Source organism: Lacerta agilis, chromosome 8 (assembly GCF_009819535.1).
Source record: "Lacerta agilis isolate rLacAgi1 chromosome 8, rLacAgi1.pri, whole genome shotgun sequence".
NCBI lineage: Eukaryota > Metazoa > Chordata > Lepidosauria > Squamata > Lacertidae > Lacerta > Lacerta agilis.
Window position 1 is genome coordinate 9063219 of NC_046319.1, and position 17164 is coordinate 9080382.

At 48.5% G+C, this 17164-nt stretch overlaps 1 protein-coding gene across 1 annotated transcript in view; it reads right to left on the bottom strand.

Annotated features, from left to right (window-relative positions):
- ECE1 (endothelin converting enzyme 1) overlaps positions 1–17164 on the bottom strand; it is a 30231-nt gene that overhangs the window by 5811 nt on the left and 7256 nt on the right. The window contains 13 exon segments of the mRNA XM_033159383.1: positions 299–366; positions 3280–3390; positions 5596–5699; positions 5830–6006; positions 6546–6656; positions 7151–7265; positions 8481–8623; positions 9804–9995; positions 11188–11253; positions 11956–12102; positions 14123–14247; positions 15938–16141; positions 16961–17102. Coding sequence (XP_033015274.1) covers positions 299–366; positions 3280–3390; positions 5596–5699; positions 5830–6006; positions 6546–6656; positions 7151–7265; positions 8481–8623; positions 9804–9995; positions 11188–11253; positions 11956–12102; positions 14123–14247; positions 15938–16141; positions 16961–17102 — 1705 coding nt within the window.

Consider the following 17164-nt stretch of genomic DNA (forward strand, 5'->3'; position numbering starts at 1 on the left):
CAACTGTAAAGTTTTACTTATAGATCCTTATTGTTATTTTTTTTAAAGCAACGCCCTGGAAAAGTGCTGCTCTGGCCCACGAGTTTACATTGCAAGAAAAATCTAACCGTTTGCAAGAAGTTTGCTAAGGGTTTAAAAATGAAACAGCCCGAAGTGGCAAACATCGCAGCAAAAAAAGTGTGTGTGTGTGTGAGTGAGAGAGAGAGAGAGAGAGAGAGAGAGAGAGAGAGAGAGGGTGGGGTGGGGGGAGGAAGATGAATTCTAGAAGATAAAGAGATGGAGGAAACGTGGTCCTGACCTTGGTCATCAAAAGCATGAGTCAGTTCATGGCCCACGACCACACCAATCCCACCGAAATTGAGTGCCCTATAGGGAGAAAGAAAATGTAAGTCAGAAATTCATCCTGTTCTCACAGGGGCCAACCAGATGCCTGTGGGAAACCTGCAAGCAGGATTTGAGCCCAAGAGCAACTGTCCCTTCCTGTGGTTTCCGGCAACTGGCATGGCTGCCTCCGACCATTGGAGGCCCAGCCCAACCATTGGCGGCTGGTAGCCTTCTCCTCCTCCACGATTTTGTCTAATCCTCTCTTTCGAAGCCATCCGGGTTGGTGGCCCTCACTGCCTCCTGTGGAAGGGAGTTCCACAGTTTAACTCTGCGCTGCGTGAAGGAGGAGGTCTTCCTTTTACCCGTACCAAACATTCAGCTTCACTGGATTCTCAACCAGCTCTAGTGGTTTTGAGGGGGAACTTTTCTCTCTCTCCCTCCCTCCCTCCCTCCACTTATTTTTTTTAATTTTTTATATAATTTTATTAACTATCACATACATTAATAAATTATTAAATTACATTTGCACATAAGTCACACATACACATATAACACACACAGTTACACTCATACAATTACAATTATAATACAGTATACCAATACATATACATATATCAAAATACTTCTATATCTTCCAAACTCATTTTAGACAAAATATATTTTTATTACATAGATTATTTTTAAAAAAATATAAACTTATTCTTTCTAGCCTTCCGCTTACCACGGTATGACTAAATTGTTAAATAATTTCAATCTTTGACTTCCCTGTCCACCTCTTCATTAAAGTATGTATGAAAATTGTTCACCATAAATAAAATTATGACACCGACCTCGTTTACTTTATTTCTTATACTTCATGATGGTTTAATCTCGTGCGTCTTTTTATTCCTATGTCGTTTTCCAAAATAACAGGGGTTATTCCAAATCTAGTACTGTGTTAATGCTACATCTTTTTTTTAGGTACTGCAAAAAACTGCTCCATTCTTCAATGAACTTTTCTCTCGGGTTATCTTTTATCTTTTCTGAGAGATATGCAAGCTCTATATATTCTAAAATTTTGTATAAACCATTCCCTTTTGCTTGGTATTATTGCACTTTTCCACTTAGATCCTATTAAGATTTTTGCCGCTGTTGAGGCATATAAGAAAAAGTTCCCTCCACTTTTTTCACACCATGAATAACTTTATAAACTTCTATCATGTCACCCTTCCTCTAAGCTAAGAAGTCCCAAACACTGCAACTTTTCTTCATAGGTGAGTCCCTCCATCCCGCTGAGCATTTTGGGTTGCCCTTTTCTCAACAATGCTGATTCTCAGCAGGGCCAGATTTAGGTTTGATGAGGCCCTAAGCTACTGAAAGTAATGGGGCCCTTTATATGTCCAGCTGCTCTTTGTCAACAACAAATTGTCGCTGTTTTTTTGTGTTGAATATATGCTATATGGTCATTTATGGACCTAATCTAAAGCCATTTACACATAACAAAATATGTATTTTATCAAAGTAATTGTTGAACTTATCTTATATTTTGGAAATGTACATCCAGTTCCCCCCCCTTTAAATTTTTTGGGCCCCCCCCAAGAGAGTGGGGCCCTAAGCTATAGCTTGTTTAGCTTATAGGCAAATCTGGCACTGATTCTCAGCCACCTTCTCTAGCAGTTGGCAGCACTTTCTCTCCCTGGACCACACGCACGCATACCCAGCTGACCGTGAGGCATGGTTTGTACAATGAAAGCTTCAAAATTGACTGCAGCTGCCCATTGCTCGAGCTCATGGGCTGAGATGCTCTGATGTGACAGCACATTCAGCAACATTCTACCTCTTGAGATGGGGAGGCAGAGCTGTGGAATTTGACTGGACCAATGGAGGCGGCTGCGTGGGAACTGGTTTGGCAGGACAGCCCTCCGGAAAGGGGCTGAGGAGCAAGGACCAGGCTCACGTGGCCTACAGGTGGGCCTACCGAAAATATGTTTGCGAAGGCTTTCCCTTGACGTGTGACTCCAGTCATTTATGGAAGATCGATTTCATACGTGAGGGGAAATGTTCTGGTGTTTTTGGATAGTTTTATTGCTTTTGGAGTTCGTAGCATCGGTTTTATAATTTTTATCTTGCACTAATTTTGCTCTGACGGCTTTACGCTGGGAAGCAGGGCGTATGAATCTGAATAACAATAATGGGATCTGGTAGGCTGATTCGCACAGAGGCCGGGCAGGAAGACACCTTAGAATCATGAAACTGTGCAGTTGGAAGGGAACCCCAAGGGTCATCTAGTCCAACCCCCTGCGATGCAGGAATTGCAACTATAGCAGCCCTGACAAATGGCCATCCAACCTCTGCTTAAAAACCTCCCGTGAAGGAGAGTCTTTCGCCTTCCGAGGGAGGCCATTCTCCTGCTGAACTGCTCTTAAAATCAGAAAGTTCTTCCTAACGTTTAGTCGGAATTTCCCTCCTTAGTCGTATGAATCCATTGGTTTGGGCCCTTCCCTCTGGAGCAGCAGAAAACAAGCTTGCTCCATCTTCCATGTGACAGCCCTTTAGCAGTTTGAATATGTCTATCCTATCGCCTCTCCTTTTTCTCTTCTCCAGGCTGAACATACTCAATTCCCTCAACCGTTCCATCATCAGGCTTGGTTTCCAGACCCCTTTTTCATCTTGGTTACAGCTTGTCAATATCCTCCTTACAACTGTGGTGCCCAGTTTAAGCTTTACAGATGCAAGAGGCCTCTAAAGGTATTTTGGTCTCCATCCATCATTTCCGAAACCATAGTGCTTTACCTCCAGCCCTACAGCCACACTTTAAAAAAAACACCCAATCCCTGCTGGTAGTTCCTCCTGAACCTTACGGCAGTGAAGCTGAATTGGGAAGGGTGTTAATACTCTTCCCCTCCCTTGCCAAACACTGAATATCTGATTGGGGTGGGGTGACAGAGAGAAAGAAAGAGAGTGAAACATTCGTACTTTGGGGAGCTTCGGGTGTAGAACGGAGGCTGCAGGATCCCAGCAGGAAAGACAATTTCATTCTTGGTCGGGGAGTAATAAGCATTCACTGTTGGGGGAGTCATGCTCCATCTGCAGAAGAAGAAGTAGGGAGAGACAGGGGGAGAGCATGGTCAATGGCAAAACCACCCGAGGTATCCTAAAAGCTCAATGCTCCATCAGCCCAATTTGGGTTTTTGGCATTTCCCATTCCTCAAAGTCTTCATGGGTAACCCTCAAACGTGTCTGGAAATTGCACCCTTGGCCCTGGGGGCCTTTTACTGCTCACCATAGCTGTCAAGTCTCCCTTTTTTGCAGGAAACTCCCTTATTCCAAGCTGTTTCCTGCTGCTATCCCTTATTGTTGATATCCCTTAAATTTCCCTTATTTCCAGGAAGAAGAGTTGGAGTCCGGGGACTCCTTGGGTCCCTGCCTTTCTCAGCCCTGCCTGCCTGCCTGCCTACCTCACAGGACTGTTGTGGGGATTAAATGAGGACTAGGACCAGGGAGCTCCTTGGAGAAAAAGGTGGAATATAAATACCTAATAACAGACAGACAGACATATAAAGAAGAAGATAAAATAGACAAATGTTGCTTGGCAACATGTGCTCAGATTAAGCATTGCTGCCCCTAACTGGAGGCAGAGCAGAGCCAACCTGGCCAGAAGCCATCAGTGGTCCTCTCCTCCTGCATGAATTTGCCTAATCCTTTTCTAAAGCCATCCAAGTTGGTGGCCATCGCTGCTCCCTGTGGCAGGGAGTTCCAGAGGTTAACAGTGTGCTGCATGAATAAGTGCTTTCTTTTCTCTCCCCTGATTTCTCTTTCCTGGGAGCTCTTTCCTGGTGTAAATTAATTTGTAGCCTGGGGGTATTACCGCGGCGTGGACTGTCCCTGAGAACTGTAGACTGTCCCCGGGACAGGTGAGGGTGCTGATCCCTTATTTTCAAATCCGAAACTTGACAGCTATGCTGCTCACTGCACATCTGTTAGTCAGGGCAGGGGGCAGTGAGTACTCTGCACATGCCTACAAAGCTTGCACTTCGGCACTGAGCTGAGCTCTCTCCCTTGAATGCCAGCCTCCAGCTGGAATTATGCAAGACTGCACAAGCAAATGCAAAAAATGCAGTGGGAGCAGGAAATAGGCAGGAATGATTGAGGACATAAAAGTTTGTCCTTTTCTTGGAATGCAGGACGGACGACTTGGATGACCAGCAACATGGCCCTCTCGGTTTATTTATTCAATATATAGCGACTGGATTGCAGAACCTGTAAGAACCGGGGGGGCATTATCTTCAGCCTTGAGTTCCAACTTGGAAGAAAGATGCCCTCTCTCTGTCTCTTTCTCACACGAACACACACTAACAGCAACCTCCTCCTCAAAGTTTGAGAAGTGACATTACAGGGAACCAGGCAGAGGGCCTTCTGGGTAGTTGCGCCCGCCCTGTGGAATGCCCTCCCATCAGATGTCAAGGAAATTGTGAGGTTTGGAGCTTTCAGGGTTCAAGAAGCTCAACAGTATGCCCCTCCCACAGGGAAGATGTCACAACATCCGGGGTATCTGCTGTATGCGAATGCCTATGTGATTTATGTGATGCACTGTTTACTCCCTGGTCCGTCTTACTTTCACTTTTGACTGAACCAGAGCGGCAGACATGTCTTCCGTATCTCCGGGAGAGTGATTTATAGGCTTGTAATTAAAGCTTGCTTACTTTGAAACAACCCAGACGTTGTGGGAGTTTAATTGCTGGCACGAAAGGCACGCATACCGTTGCGCAAGAAGAAGCAAGAAGTTTGAAGTTTGAAAAACTCTGCAAAAGCACTGGAGAAGCAGGAAAACGCAGAGGAAGCGTAGCTGGACACCACTCCAAGTGCTAAACTGATTTTGAGGCTTTTCCAGTTAAAACCAAAAGCCCAACAGAAATAAACAACTATCTGACTTTTAGAAGACATCTGAAGGCAGCCCTGTGTAGGGACATTTTTAATGCTTGATGTCTCACTGTGTTTTAATTCGTTGGAAACCGCCCAGAGTGGCTGGGGCAACCCAGTCAGATGGGCAGCATATAAATTTATTGCTATTGTCCAACAAAGTTGGTTGCCATCACTGCCTCCTGCTGCAGTGAGTTCCATAGTTTAACTATGCACGGCATAAAGAAGTGCTTTCTTTCACCCGTCCTGAACCTTCTGACCTTCAGCTTCAGCCACAGCTTGGTGTGCCTGAAAAGATGCACGGTCAGAGTGGGCCAGCTCCCCCCCCCCTCTGGGGTTTGAGCCCCCCCTGGCATCCCGAGGCCGACTTACTGGTCGCGGTTTGGAGGCTTCCGGAGCTGCTCAGCGGCTACTCGGGCGGAGAAGTTGAGGAACTGCATGACGTTCTCGTAGTACAGATCCGGGACGGCATCATACTGCCAGGAAGCAAGAGCCCATCAGAATAGGGTAGCAAGGAGAGGCCGGGGCAGCCAGCCGCAGTCACCGCCAACCCCCCATTCCAAATCCCGCTGCTTGGCCTTAGTGGGCTTGCCCCCCCCAACTCACATCCTTGAACACTTTGTCCAGCTCTTTGGGGTCCATGATGAACTTAGGGTAACCGATCATGTCGTAGATGGCGTCGGCCTTCTCCTTGGCGGACCGCCTCGTCTCCTCATCCATCCATGGGAGGGTCGCCAAACTCTCTTCGAAGGCCATCTTGATCTCCTTAATCATTTCCTCAGCCTGGTGGAGACAAAGCACGAGGTTACGAGGCGGGAACGCTTCTTTTAACAGGAATGGAGTGGGGTGGGGGGAGGTCCTGGCAAACGGTCGGTGTGTGTAAGCCTTCAGGGAATCTGATCCACCTCCCTCATGGCTGGCAGCCAGAAATGGGAAAACAAGAAGTTCTTACTAAGGTAATTTCATTCAATATTCACAGAGAGAGATGCACGATGCTGCCTCTTGGGTAATGGCGTTGCTCCGAGTAAAGTCCCACCCCCTCCGTCTCTCCTACGTCATTCCTATGGATTAGTGTAAATTCAACTGTATAATGTATAATAAAGAAATATGACTGCGGGGTGGATGTGTGTATGAAATTAAACGTTGTTCTACCCCTGCCCCCCAGAATATGCAGAAATTATGGGGAAATTAAAAGAAGAGGAAGAAGGGAAGTTGATGAAGGTACTATTGCAATAGTAGATATTTAATGGTGGAAATGTATATTGGAAAACTCTAATAGAATAAGATTAGCGGAACGGGCCCTGTAACAGTCACCGTCTTACCACTGCCTTGCTGTCCTCCGCGAAGGAGGCCTTTACGAACATGGCACCCAGCGCGAAGCCCAGGTTGATGTCTGTGTCGCTGATGCAGTACTTCCATCGGGGCAGGCAGGTCTGTGGGGCGGAAGTAGACCCTTGGCGTCAGCGGCACTGGTGGAGGAAGGGGGTGCGGCCCACCCCAGGTGACATCCCGGGGGGGGTTTGACATCGCCGCCCTGCCCCCCTGGGACGCTCACCACGGGCGGCTAGCCCCACCCTCGGGTGCCAGAGCAGCTAGCTCCGCCTCTCACCAGCAGAGGAACTTGGGGCAACTCGGGGCCAGAGATGAACACCACCACCAAACCCCTTCTCTCTCCCCACCCAGGAGGACAGCGGGCGATGGTCCCTGGAGAGCAACTCCTGGTGAGAAGCACCCAGGATGGACATGGGTGGGCCGCCAGGTCTCCGAGTGTTTGAACTGCAGACGGCTTGCGCAGCTCTTTTTGTCTTAGGATGAGATTTCTGCTTTTCTTTTGCTTGATTTACTTATTTAAAATGCATATATTTATTTATTTATAACAGAACGTAACAAAATATAACAATGGGTGCCTCCCAAGTTTCCTACTCGCCTTCTTTGAGCCGTACATGACCTCCATAAACTTCTCCTCTGCGTCCTGGAAGCGCTGGTCCAGAAAGCCAGCTCCTTTCCTCACCAGGTGCCAGATCATGTAGTTGTGCAAGATACTGGAATGGAAAAAGGGGTGGGGGGTGGGCTTGATGAGGCCTTCTCCAGCCTCTCCTGGAACTGGCTGCAAAAAGTGCCCTCCCCCCAATATCAGTTGCACACTGCAGGCATAGCAAGGTAGCCCCCTACTAGCCCTACCTGGATGTGCCTTTGGGGATTTCACCCAGGACCTCCTGCATACAAAGCAGATGCCCCACCTTTTAAGGAGCTATGGTGCTTAAAAAGCTCCTAGTCCTCATTGTTCTGAACAAAGGGTTAGTTTAAAGCAGGCATGGCCAAACTCGGCCCTCTAGATGTTTTGGGACTACATCTAGCTCTGTATTGCCTACACTGACTGGCAGCAATGGCTTGGCAGGGTTTCAGACAGGGAGCCTTTCCCTGGCCCCACCTGGAAGATGCTGCCGGCGGGGATTTAATCTAGAACCTTCTGCGTGCAAAGCAGGTGCTCTGCTGCAGACGTTGTGTTCCTTCTGCTGAAGATGAACCAATATACTAGTCCTCATGCTTCTGAATGAAGAGCTGATAGAACCAGGAAGAAGAAGAAGAAGAAGAAGAGTTTGGATTTGATATCCCGCTTTTCACTACCCGAAGGAGTCTCAAAGCGGCTAACATTCTCCTTTCCCTTCCTCCCCCACAACAAACACTCTGTGAGGTGAGTGAGGTGAGGTGAGTGGGGCTGAGAGACTTCAGAGAAGTGTGACTAGCCCAAGGTCACCCAGCAGCTGCATGTGGAGGAGTGGAGACACGAACCCGGTTCACCAGATTACGAGTCTACCGCTCTTAACCACTACACCACACTGGCTACCTTACAGAGGATCAGAGCACTAGATTGAACCCGGAGTCTTCTGTATGCAAAGCAGGTGAGCTCCCTAAGCTTCCATTCCTTGTAGTACTGAACAAAGGGCTGATTCAATCAATCAGTAAGGAAGGAAGGAAGGAAGGAAGGAAGGAAGGGCTGATTTAAAAGCAGAGGAAACTGCCTTCCAACGAGTCCATCTAGACCCATATAGCCTACACTGGCTGGCAGTGGCTTCTCTGGGGTTTCAGGCAGGTCTTTTTCCCAGCTGTACCCGGAGATGCTGCCCGCGGGGACTGAACCTGGGACCTTCCGCACGCAAAGCAGGTGCTCTGACCACTGAGCTAAGGCGGGGAGGGGGCCGCAGAGAAGGAAACTTCCATTGGTTCTGCTCGCCCCTGGTCCCAGCCGCACTCACCGCCTGTCTGTGCTGAGGATGAGATAGGAGACTTGCTCGAGGTACTCTTTGGCATAGACCACCACCGGCTCTGTCTCGTTGATCTCCACCGGGGAGAAGACGGCGTTGAGCAGGGGCATCCAGTCCACGGCCGGAGAAAGGTTCTTTTGTTGTTGTTGCGGGAGCAGAAGAGGAAGAGGGCAGGGATGGGGAATGTGCAAGAAGCAAACACAATGACAAGTTAGAGGTCTCTCTCTGGCTGGGGTGGCTGGCGGAATGGGACCTTCAATTGAGCAGGTGGTAGAGAAAAGAACCCCTCCCTCCAAAACAAGCAAGCAAGCAAGCCTAGGGAAGCTGGAAGAATCCCAGTAAGGATTGGGCTGTCTCCAGCTAAGTCCTAAACAGAGTAGACCCACTGTTTTTATTATTTACATTTACGATACTGCCTTTTTACCTGACAAGAGACTCAAGGCGGCTCACAGATAAAATAGAAACAGCTAAAAACACCGGGGGTGGGGGACAACTGCACACACACACACACACACACACACACCACGGCATTAGCTCTTTCCCTAAATCATAGTAGTAATAATAATAATTATTATTATTCAATATTTATATGTTGCCCATCTGACTGGGTCACTCCAGCCACTCTGGGTGGCTTCCAACAAATTAAACAGATTAAGCAGAGTAAGGCATCAAACGTTAATAACTTCCCAAAAGCCTGTTGGAACAAGAATGAATGAATGAAATAATAATAATAATAATAATAATAATAATAAAATAATAATAATAATAATAATAAATATACTGCTCCTCGTCAAAAGAACTTGGGGAGGTTCACAAGATAAAAACACAGACAAATAGTTAAAACAAAAACAACAAAACAATAGTGAGCCTCCCACCCCCCCCCTTTTGAAACACATTTAAAAGGATGTAGAATATTAATCGGCCAAAGGCCTGGTTGAAGGCATTCGCTTCACCTGCCGGCGGAAGGACAACAAGGAGGGAGCTGGTCTAATTTTTCTTTAGGAAAAAAAGGAGTTCCAAAGTTGTCTGGGGAGAAGCCACCACCAAGAAGGTCCTGTTGTGCATCCCTGCCAAGTGCGCTTGTGAGGGTGGTGGGGCTGAGAGAGGGCCTCCCCTGAAGATCTCAGAGTGCAGGCAGGTTTGCATGAGGGAATATGGACCTCCAGATAGCCTAAGGCTTGACAGGTCAAAACCTACTCATTAACACGTATACATTCTTTTTCCACCAGGCCTTTGGCTTTCAATTATCTGTGGCAGTTTTGCACGGGCAGGAAGCTTCAACCTAGTTTTTTTTTTTTCCAACGAATCTCCTACCTTGAGCTCCCTGGCAGGCATCTTGTGGTAGATGAGCTCCTCATCCCGCCGCTTCTCCTGGGGGATGGTGATGTTGGCTAGGGTGGTCTCAAAGTCCAGGATCTCCTCCATCTGCCGCCTTGTCTCAGCTTCGTCCTGCCCCCCAACCAGCATGCCAAGCTGGACCATGTAGGTCAGGTACCCTGCAAGCACCTGGGTAGGTAGGCGAGGTGGGGGAGAATTATGCATTTGCAGGGGGTGGGCTAGATGGCCCCTGGGGGTCCCCCTTCCAAATCTACAATTCTATGATTCTAAGGCAGAGAAAGGAGGCCGCACGGGATTAAGGAGAGCGGGAACCACAACATCAAATACCAGCAACACCTTGCAGCCCTTGCAATGTCTGCCTTCGGGGACTCCCCACTGCAAATGTCCAGTCTCAGACACAGGCTAACTGTGGGTGTTTGGGGCCTGGGAGTCACACTTTAAATGTAATACCTAAAAACAGCCGCTCCCAGTCTTTTTCGAGGTTCTATAAACTCATCCCCGGTGCCCTCTACCCTATAAAAAGCAATATTCAGAGTAGTGGTTTGCATGACCCGATAAAGGGAGATAATAACACGATAAAATTCAAAACAGTAACGATTCGTTATCACATCCAGAATGCAGCAGCTGGACAGGTGACTGTGAGTGGCCTCTGAGACCACATAACACCGATCCTGAAAGACCTACATTGGCTCCCGGTACATTTCCAAGCACAATTCCAAGTGTTGGTGCTGACCTTTAAATCCCTAAACAGCCTCGGCCCAGTATACCTGAAGGAGCGTGTCCACCCCCATCATCCAGCCCGGACACTGAGGTCCAGCTCTGAGGGCCTTCTGGCGGTACCCGCATTGCGAGAAGTGAGGTTACAGGGAACCAGGCAGAGGGCCTTTTTGGTAGTGGCGCCCACCCTGTGGAACGCCCTCCCATCAGATGTCAAGGAAATAAGCAACTATATGACTTTTAGAAGACAGCTGAAGGCAACCCTGTTTAGGGAAGCTTTTAATGTTTGATGTTTTATCATGTTTTTAATTCTATTGGGAGCTGCCCAGAGTCGCTGGGGAAACCCAGCCAGATGGGCGGGGTATAAATAATAATTTATTATTATTATGTTTGTTCAAAATCTGATTGGAGCTATATGGTTTAATTAACTAATTCAACAGAAGGGATGAACTGGATCCAGTACAGCCGATAGTCGTTTACACCTCTCACAACCCCTTGCCTCTTGGTACCCGCCCCAGGGAATCCTGCTGCCACCTGGGGAAGCGCCACTGCCCACTTTGGGAAGCCCGACCTAAGAGACTGCCTCATCCCTTACGCACCCCAGTCTGAAGCTAGGACTGTGAGCACCCTGCCCGACACTCACCTTCTCGTTCTGCGTTTTGTTGAGATAGTAGTCCCTGGAAGGCAACATCAGCCCTGCCTGGTCCACCTGGAGGGGAGACACAAACTGGAGTGAAGACACAGTGTGGCTGTGGAACCACAGTTCTGTCTAGAACAGAGGAAACTTCGAGTCAGACCGCTGGGCTCCATCTAGCTCAGGGCTGCTGGCAAAGTTCCTGCAGACCTACCTGGAGATCTGGGACCATCTGCATGCCAAGCAGGAACTCTACCCACCAAGCTCCAGCCCTTCCCCACCTCCAATTCTGGACCACAAAGACAGGGCCTTGCTGGGTCAGAGCAAAGGCCCACCGAGCTCAGCATCCTGTATCCCGCAGCAACCAATCAGGTGCTGCCGATGGGAAGGATGCTGACCCCAGAGCTGCTAAGACAGGCGTGGGGAACCCGGAGGTCTACCAGGTTTCCCAAGCCAGCCCTCAGGAAATCGGTCTAGGCCCACAACCTGTCTCCACCATGCCCCCAGGTGCTTCCACCTGGCCACAATGACTTCCTGGGCACGGATGACGCCTGGATGGAGGACAGCATCGTGCAGAGACTCCTAGCTTTTAACACAGCTGGAATGGAGCCTGCTGTGCCCACCATGGGGACACGGCCTTCAGAGATGACAAAGGTTTCCCCTCCCTGGGCTAGGGCATGCCGACACCCACCTCGACCTGAGCAGGGAGAACTGATAGCTCCCGCTCCAAAAAAATGCTTCTCACCCCTTGCCTGGCCTTCCTCCTCCCGCACCCACCTGGATGATGTTGACGCTGGAATTTTTGGAGTCGGCACTGACGTAGATGGAGAAGAAGGGCCAGATGTGGTGCTGTGCAGCCAGCTGCAGCAGAGTCTGGTTGAAGTTGTCTTCCTGCCAGGGACCGCTGATGTTCCAGCCACCAAGCTGGAGGAGAGATTGTAATATTGCTTTTATATATACATATATAAATAAAGGTACACACAGTAGTACCTTGGTTTGCATACGTCTTGGTTTGCATATGTCTTGGATTACAAACATGTCAAATCCGGAAGTGCGTGTCCTGGTTTGCAACTTTTTAAAATTATTATTACGAACCCATTTTTTATGGATTATGAACAATTTTTTATGGGAGGCCCCATTGGCGAAAGTGTGCCTTGGGTTACAACCAGTTTTGGTTTACAAATGGACCTCTGGAACGGATTATGGTTGTAAACCAAGGTACCTTCTCTCTCTCTCTCTCTCTCTCTCTCTCTGTGTGTGTGTGTGTATAAAATTAAATTTTGTTTTACAATTTAGAACACTTATTTAAACATCCTTAAAATATCAATGACTTCCCTTCTTCTCTTTCCATGGTTCATTTTGCATATCATAAATCCCTGCATATTTTACATAAACCAAACCATTCAGTATTCCGTTATTACGACCATCAAAACTTATTTACTCTGTTGAATTTATCTTAATGCTGCCAACGTTTTCAAGTGTACACAATTCCCCCCCCCATATATTCAATAAACATTTTCCAATCTTCTCTAAACATATGTTCTCCTTGTTCTCTTATTCTATATGTTAAGTCTGCAAGCTGTGCATATTCCATCAGCTTAAGTTGCCATTCTTCTTTGGTTTGGACCTTGCAAAGATTTAAATCCTGGTGGGGGGTCACATCTGTGTCCCTCCAGATGTTGCTGGATGCCCCTGACCATTGGCTATGATGGCTGCTGTACATTGCGGGAGGGGGTCCTCCAACATCTGGAGTGCCATAAATGATCCCCAGCACTGATCTAAGACCTTGCTGAACTCCACACAGAGAGGATGTTTCATGTTTCATGTTTAGTTGTGACCTCGCTCGTTTTCCATTTTTGGGCTTACGAAACATGGGCTGCAGCAGCGGCATACATAAATAACCTTTTTTGACACCTGGGAATTTCTGTCTGAATTATCCCCAACAAAAAAGACTCTGGTATTTTTGGAAAAGTACTTTTTCCCCAGTTCATTATGGATTGCAATATTGCATGCATGCATGCATGCATGCATTCATAGAGCAATGCACCTGAACTATAAGAACAACTGGTAAAATCCTTTGAGATCAAAAAGCTGGTGATTGGGTGTTTTTTTTTTTTACAAATACTTGGTTTCGACTAATCAATTTGATGTGCACAATCTGAGAAATGATTGGAATAAAAATTTAGGAGTTTCTACCTTACCTAAACAGTGGGACAATGTTTTAACTTCAGTAATGTAATAATGATGATGATGATGATGATTTCGGACAGGACTCTCCAATCAGCGCACAAAAAAACACTTCAGAGCAAAGCTCATCATTCTCAAAAAGCTTGAGCTGGGAGACCTTCGGCCACAGTTTGGAGCCAGTTTGGTGTAGTGGTTAAGAGCGGCAGACTCGTAATCTGGGGAACCGGGTTCGTGTCTGCACTCCTCCACATGCAGCTGCTGGGTGACCTTGGGCTAGTCACACTTCTCTGAAGTCTCTCAGCCCCACTCACCTCACAGAGTGTTTGTTGTGGGGGAGGAAGGGAAAGGAGAATGTTAGCCGCTTTGAGACTCCTTCGGGTAGTAAAAAGCGGGATATCAAATCCAAACTCTTCTTCTTCTTCTTCACAGACTCAAACCAGGAACAACGACCAACCTCTTCCCCAGTGGCTTTCTTGCCATTTTTAAGAAAGTTAATATAAAATGTAGTAGGCTATTAACATTTACCTATGTATTAGGATAATAATATCAAAATTATAAAGAATGTATGGGTATTTTTTCGTATACATTCACATTTCTCTACACATTTTGGTGCCTTCTTTTTTTCTTTGCATCACTTTATTTCTTTATAATGGAAAACTTTTAGATCACACACACACACACACACACACAGGAAGAAAGCCCAATGCTGCCTTCTCCTTTTTCGCCCAGCCTCTTTGCCCTCCCTGGGCTCCCTCACCTTCTTGATGCGGTCCACCAGGGGCGTGGCCTGCAGCTCCTCAATCTTGGTCTCGTTCATGCAGGACTGGTAGTAACGCTGGACTTTCCGTTCTGCCTCGCTGGACACCTGAGCCGTGGTGTTCTCTGGAGAGAGAGAGAGAGAGAGAGAGATGGCCGCTCCAGTCAGCCAACCCCCTTTTGCTGCCAGGCACGAGGCAAAGAATAGCAGAACTGCAGAGTCGAAAGGGACCCCAAGGGCCATCTAGTTCAACCCCCTCCTGAAATGTAGGACTCACAGCCTGGGGGCCGGGGTGAACTGAGGTTTCCCTGCCCTCCAACTTCCACCTCCAGAAAACTGCAACACCCGTTTTCTGCTCATCTGGTGTGCATGCACGGAAAGGTGAAGAGGAGAGGTTTTTCTAGGGAGCCACCGGCCTTGAGAATCAGAGGTGATGGGCTTGTGGAACTCACTGCCACTAGATGGGACAAGAAGAGCGGCTAGCATTGGCAGCTCACCTCCCCCCCCCCCCACATTACACCATTTCACAGAGATATGGAAAATCAACACCTATGGAGACGCAATGGTGTTACGGAGCCTCCAGTCCCAGAGGCAGTATACCTCTGAATGTTAGATGTCGAAGGGAGCTGGGGGCAGGGGGCAGCGGGAGGCTGCTGCTGTTCACATAATGCTGGTCTCGGTGACCCCTTTGGTCTGCGCAGCAATACCTGCACTGCAGGGGGTTGGTCGAGATGACACTTTGGGTCGCTTCCCAACTCTCCATCTCAATGAAGACTGAAGGAGCTTTTTTTTTTTTTTTTTGAGAAGAAGCATGTGCATGAGAGAGGAAGACAGCGACCACATGCCACGCGTATGTTCTTCCAGTGATCCACCTAACCTTTGCACATGCAGTTTCCAACACACCGGCAAGACTTGCTGCCTGCCTTCAAGAATTGGGGGGTCTCAGTGGAGCACAGGCAAGAGGGAAACAAATGGCACTCAGTCCCTCCCTCGCCCTTCCAAACCAGCCAGCCAGCTTCCTCCTTTCCGTCCTCTCTCCCTCCCAGAAGCCCCGAGAGGTCAAAACACCCCCAGAAAGCGGAAAGAAAATGGAAACTGCAAGGCCTCCTGCCAGCGCAAGGATTTCCAATTGTGCAACAGGACGTCCTGCACCCCCTCATGTGCCCCACAGTCTCCCCAGGTCTGCCCCAGAGGGTTGGAGGAAGCTCTAGGATGAATATATTACTTACTTACTTACTCACTCAATTTATAACCTCGCCCTTCCTCCCAAAGGGAATGCAGGGTGCCAAACGCACAGGAGATAAAGACAGCAAAAGTGTCCTGGGAACCTATTTTAATGGCTCCAGATAGGGGAGATGCAGGCAATTTCATCAACTCTGTTAAGAGTTAGTTAATTAAACTAAACATGCTAGTTGGATATTGAAAAATGTGCAATTAATTACTGCCTTGAATTTTATTGTGTTATTTTCTTCCTAAGCAGGACGTGCAGGCTGCCGTTCTGACTCTGGGTAGGGGGCACTGGGGATGGGTTTATGGAACCAAGGGGGCGGTGGCTCCCAAAAACTTGGGAACCACTAATCTAGGATTAAAAGGGTTGCTAATTTATGGTGTGGGGAAGGAGGAAATTGGGTGGGTGGGGAGCCTCATTGCACAAGCAGAATTCCTTGCACTGACAATCTGCTGGAAAAGACCCTGTTTCACGCTTCTGCCAGACTCAGGTGGCAGCCCTTGCAGATTTCCCCCGTTCTCCTTTGCAGATTCCATGGGAAGAGATGGGTCTCCCGTCCCAGCAGGGTCTCCCTTCAGCCAGCTCACCCAGAAGGTGCTTGAGGATGGCCTGGTTGTGCTCCCAGAGTTTGTTGAAGGTCCCCCAGCGGGAATGGCCGTCGGGGATGGGGTTGGCCTTGATCCAGCCCCCGCAGGCATAGCTGAAGAAGTCCTCACAGGGGTTCACCGTCCGGTCCAAAGAGCTCAGGATGGAGCTGGTCACGGAGATGCAGGACTCCGTCAGGCAGAGCTCTGGAGGGAAGAGGCAGCAAGGGTTGGTCAGGGTCACAGGATTACTTACAGGGGAATCCCCGCTTACATGGGTCTTCCGTTCCTAAGACACTGCTCATGAATCTGTTATGGACCATTCCACCCCCGCAAATGGCGTTTGTGTGCGCGGTCATGCACAACTCAAATGCATGTGAATTAGGAGCTATTTCCATTCATTTAGGCAACCCTGGGGAGGCAAATAAAAATGAAACACAGGGTAGACCCACTGAAATTAATGAAGCCAGCCTCCTCCTCTTAACAGTGGCCCAACCAGATGCCCATTATGGGAAATCCACAATCAGGATTTGAGCACAAGAGTAAACTTCCCCCTCCTGTGGTTTCCAGGAAATGGGATTCAGGAGCACTGCTGACCCCAACTGTCGTGTCTAGCAGCCACTGACAGCCCTCTCCTCCTGCATGAATTCACCCAATCCTCTATTTTAAAGCTGGTATCCATCACCGCCTCCTGTGGCAGGGAGTTCCGCAATTTAACTATGTGCTGCATGAAGAAGGACTTCCCTTTGTCTGTCCTGAATCTTCCAGCATTCGGGTTCACTGGGTGGCCACAAGTTCTAGAGTGGTGAGAGACACAGAGAAAAGGCTTTTCTCTTGCCACTTTCTCCAGTCATGGCCTTAAATTTCAGTAGGTCTACCCTGAGGAGTGGACCTTGGCTGGATACCATCTGTTAAACCAAAGTCCATTACACTGGCCTGAGAGTTGCCAAGGGGCTGCTGGGAAGTGTAGTCCAAAACCAGCAAGGGGCAGTGCAGTCTTGGTGCAAGCCAGGAGGGGGGACTCACTGGTTCGGAACTGGAGCAGCAGCACACAGACGCAGGCCAGGAGGCCGGCCAAGAGGGCCGCTGTCAGCACCAGAAGGCGTTTCTCAACATGCGTCCTCTCGGCCCAGCAGCTTTTGCTGGTCCCCGACCCACGGAAGTTCACCTGGGGAGGAAGAAGGCAGGAAGTCAAGCCTCAGGGTGTGGGGTGTGTATGGGTGTGTAGCC